Genomic DNA, 859 nt, shown 5'->3' with positions numbered 1-859 from the left:
GTTTGACCCCCGCTCTCCTCTCGGAGCACTGACTAACGACAAGACGAAGACCAGGATGTGTTTTCCTGCAGTTATGGACAAAAAAAAAAAAAGGATGTGAGCAACAGGTAATAAAAAAAAATGCAGCAATATGCTAAAAAAAAAAGAAAAAAAAGGGCAATACTTACCAGATGATGACAATAACGTCTCCGGGTGCTGATGCTGCGGCTGCTGACTCGACATGCAAACACACGCTTGCCGAGGTTAGGGCGAGGGAGACGCTAGAGGACAAGAGGTGCCGTGATGGTGTTGTACCATCAATATAACTGGCTCTCTTAGCCAGGTTGCCAGGGGGACGTTGCTATGGTGAAAAATAAGACAACCCCCTGTGACCCTGCGGTGGTCACACATCCCAGAGAAAAGGGTGTGGAGATTTATCCAGGTGAAATGTTTTTTAATATCTGGTGATTTATACAAGATAATTAATATGCACCCATAAGACATGACTAATTGGTGCAGGGACGTCCTAATACACAGGTGTCCAGACCTTTAGAGAATTATTGTCCTCATTAGCTGGAGCCTATCCCATCAGACATCTGGCGAGAGTCATGGACCTATACATTTTCTTTAATTTTTATGTAAATATATATTTTATTGTTCAATTATAATTGATTATTTTGGAATTAAAAATATATGTTTAAAAAAAATCTGAATTTTAAAAAAAATTTCTTACAAGTTGGATTTATTTTTTATTTTTTTATTGTGTCATCTAAAAATATTCCTAAATATTTGAAATAATAGAGGGTGCTGACATTTTTGTATTCACATCCAAAACCTGATTTTTATATATTCTGATTATAAAATTTAAAAAAAACAATTA

At 36.3% G+C, this 859-nt stretch overlaps 1 protein-coding gene across 3 annotated transcripts in view; it reads right to left on the bottom strand.

Annotated features, from left to right (window-relative positions):
- The window catches only part of pde9ac (phosphodiesterase 9ac), a 55,394-nt gene extending 55,132 nt beyond the window's left edge, over window positions 1-262 (bottom strand). For all 3 annotated transcript variants that reach the window (XM_061972993.2, XM_061972995.2, XM_061972994.2), the window contains exons 1-2: window positions 168-262; window positions 1-65 (exon numbers count right to left, since the gene is read on the bottom strand). The exon at window positions 1-65 is cut by the window's left edge and continues 69 nt beyond it. In XM_061972993.2, the coding sequence (XP_061828977.1) occupies window positions 1-65; window positions 168-222 (120 nt within the window). In that variant the 5' untranslated portion in view covers window positions 223-262. The remainder of the gene's footprint in view (window positions 66-167) is intronic.
- Window positions 263-859: the final 597 nt, after the last annotated feature.

This window comes from Nerophis lumbriciformis, linkage group LG17 (genome assembly GCF_033978685.3).
Source record: "Nerophis lumbriciformis linkage group LG17, RoL_Nlum_v2.1, whole genome shotgun sequence".
In the NCBI taxonomy this organism is placed as follows: Eukaryota; Metazoa; Chordata; class Actinopteri; order Syngnathiformes; family Syngnathidae; genus Nerophis; species Nerophis lumbriciformis.
This window is presented reverse-complemented; position numbering and strand designations above follow the sequence as displayed.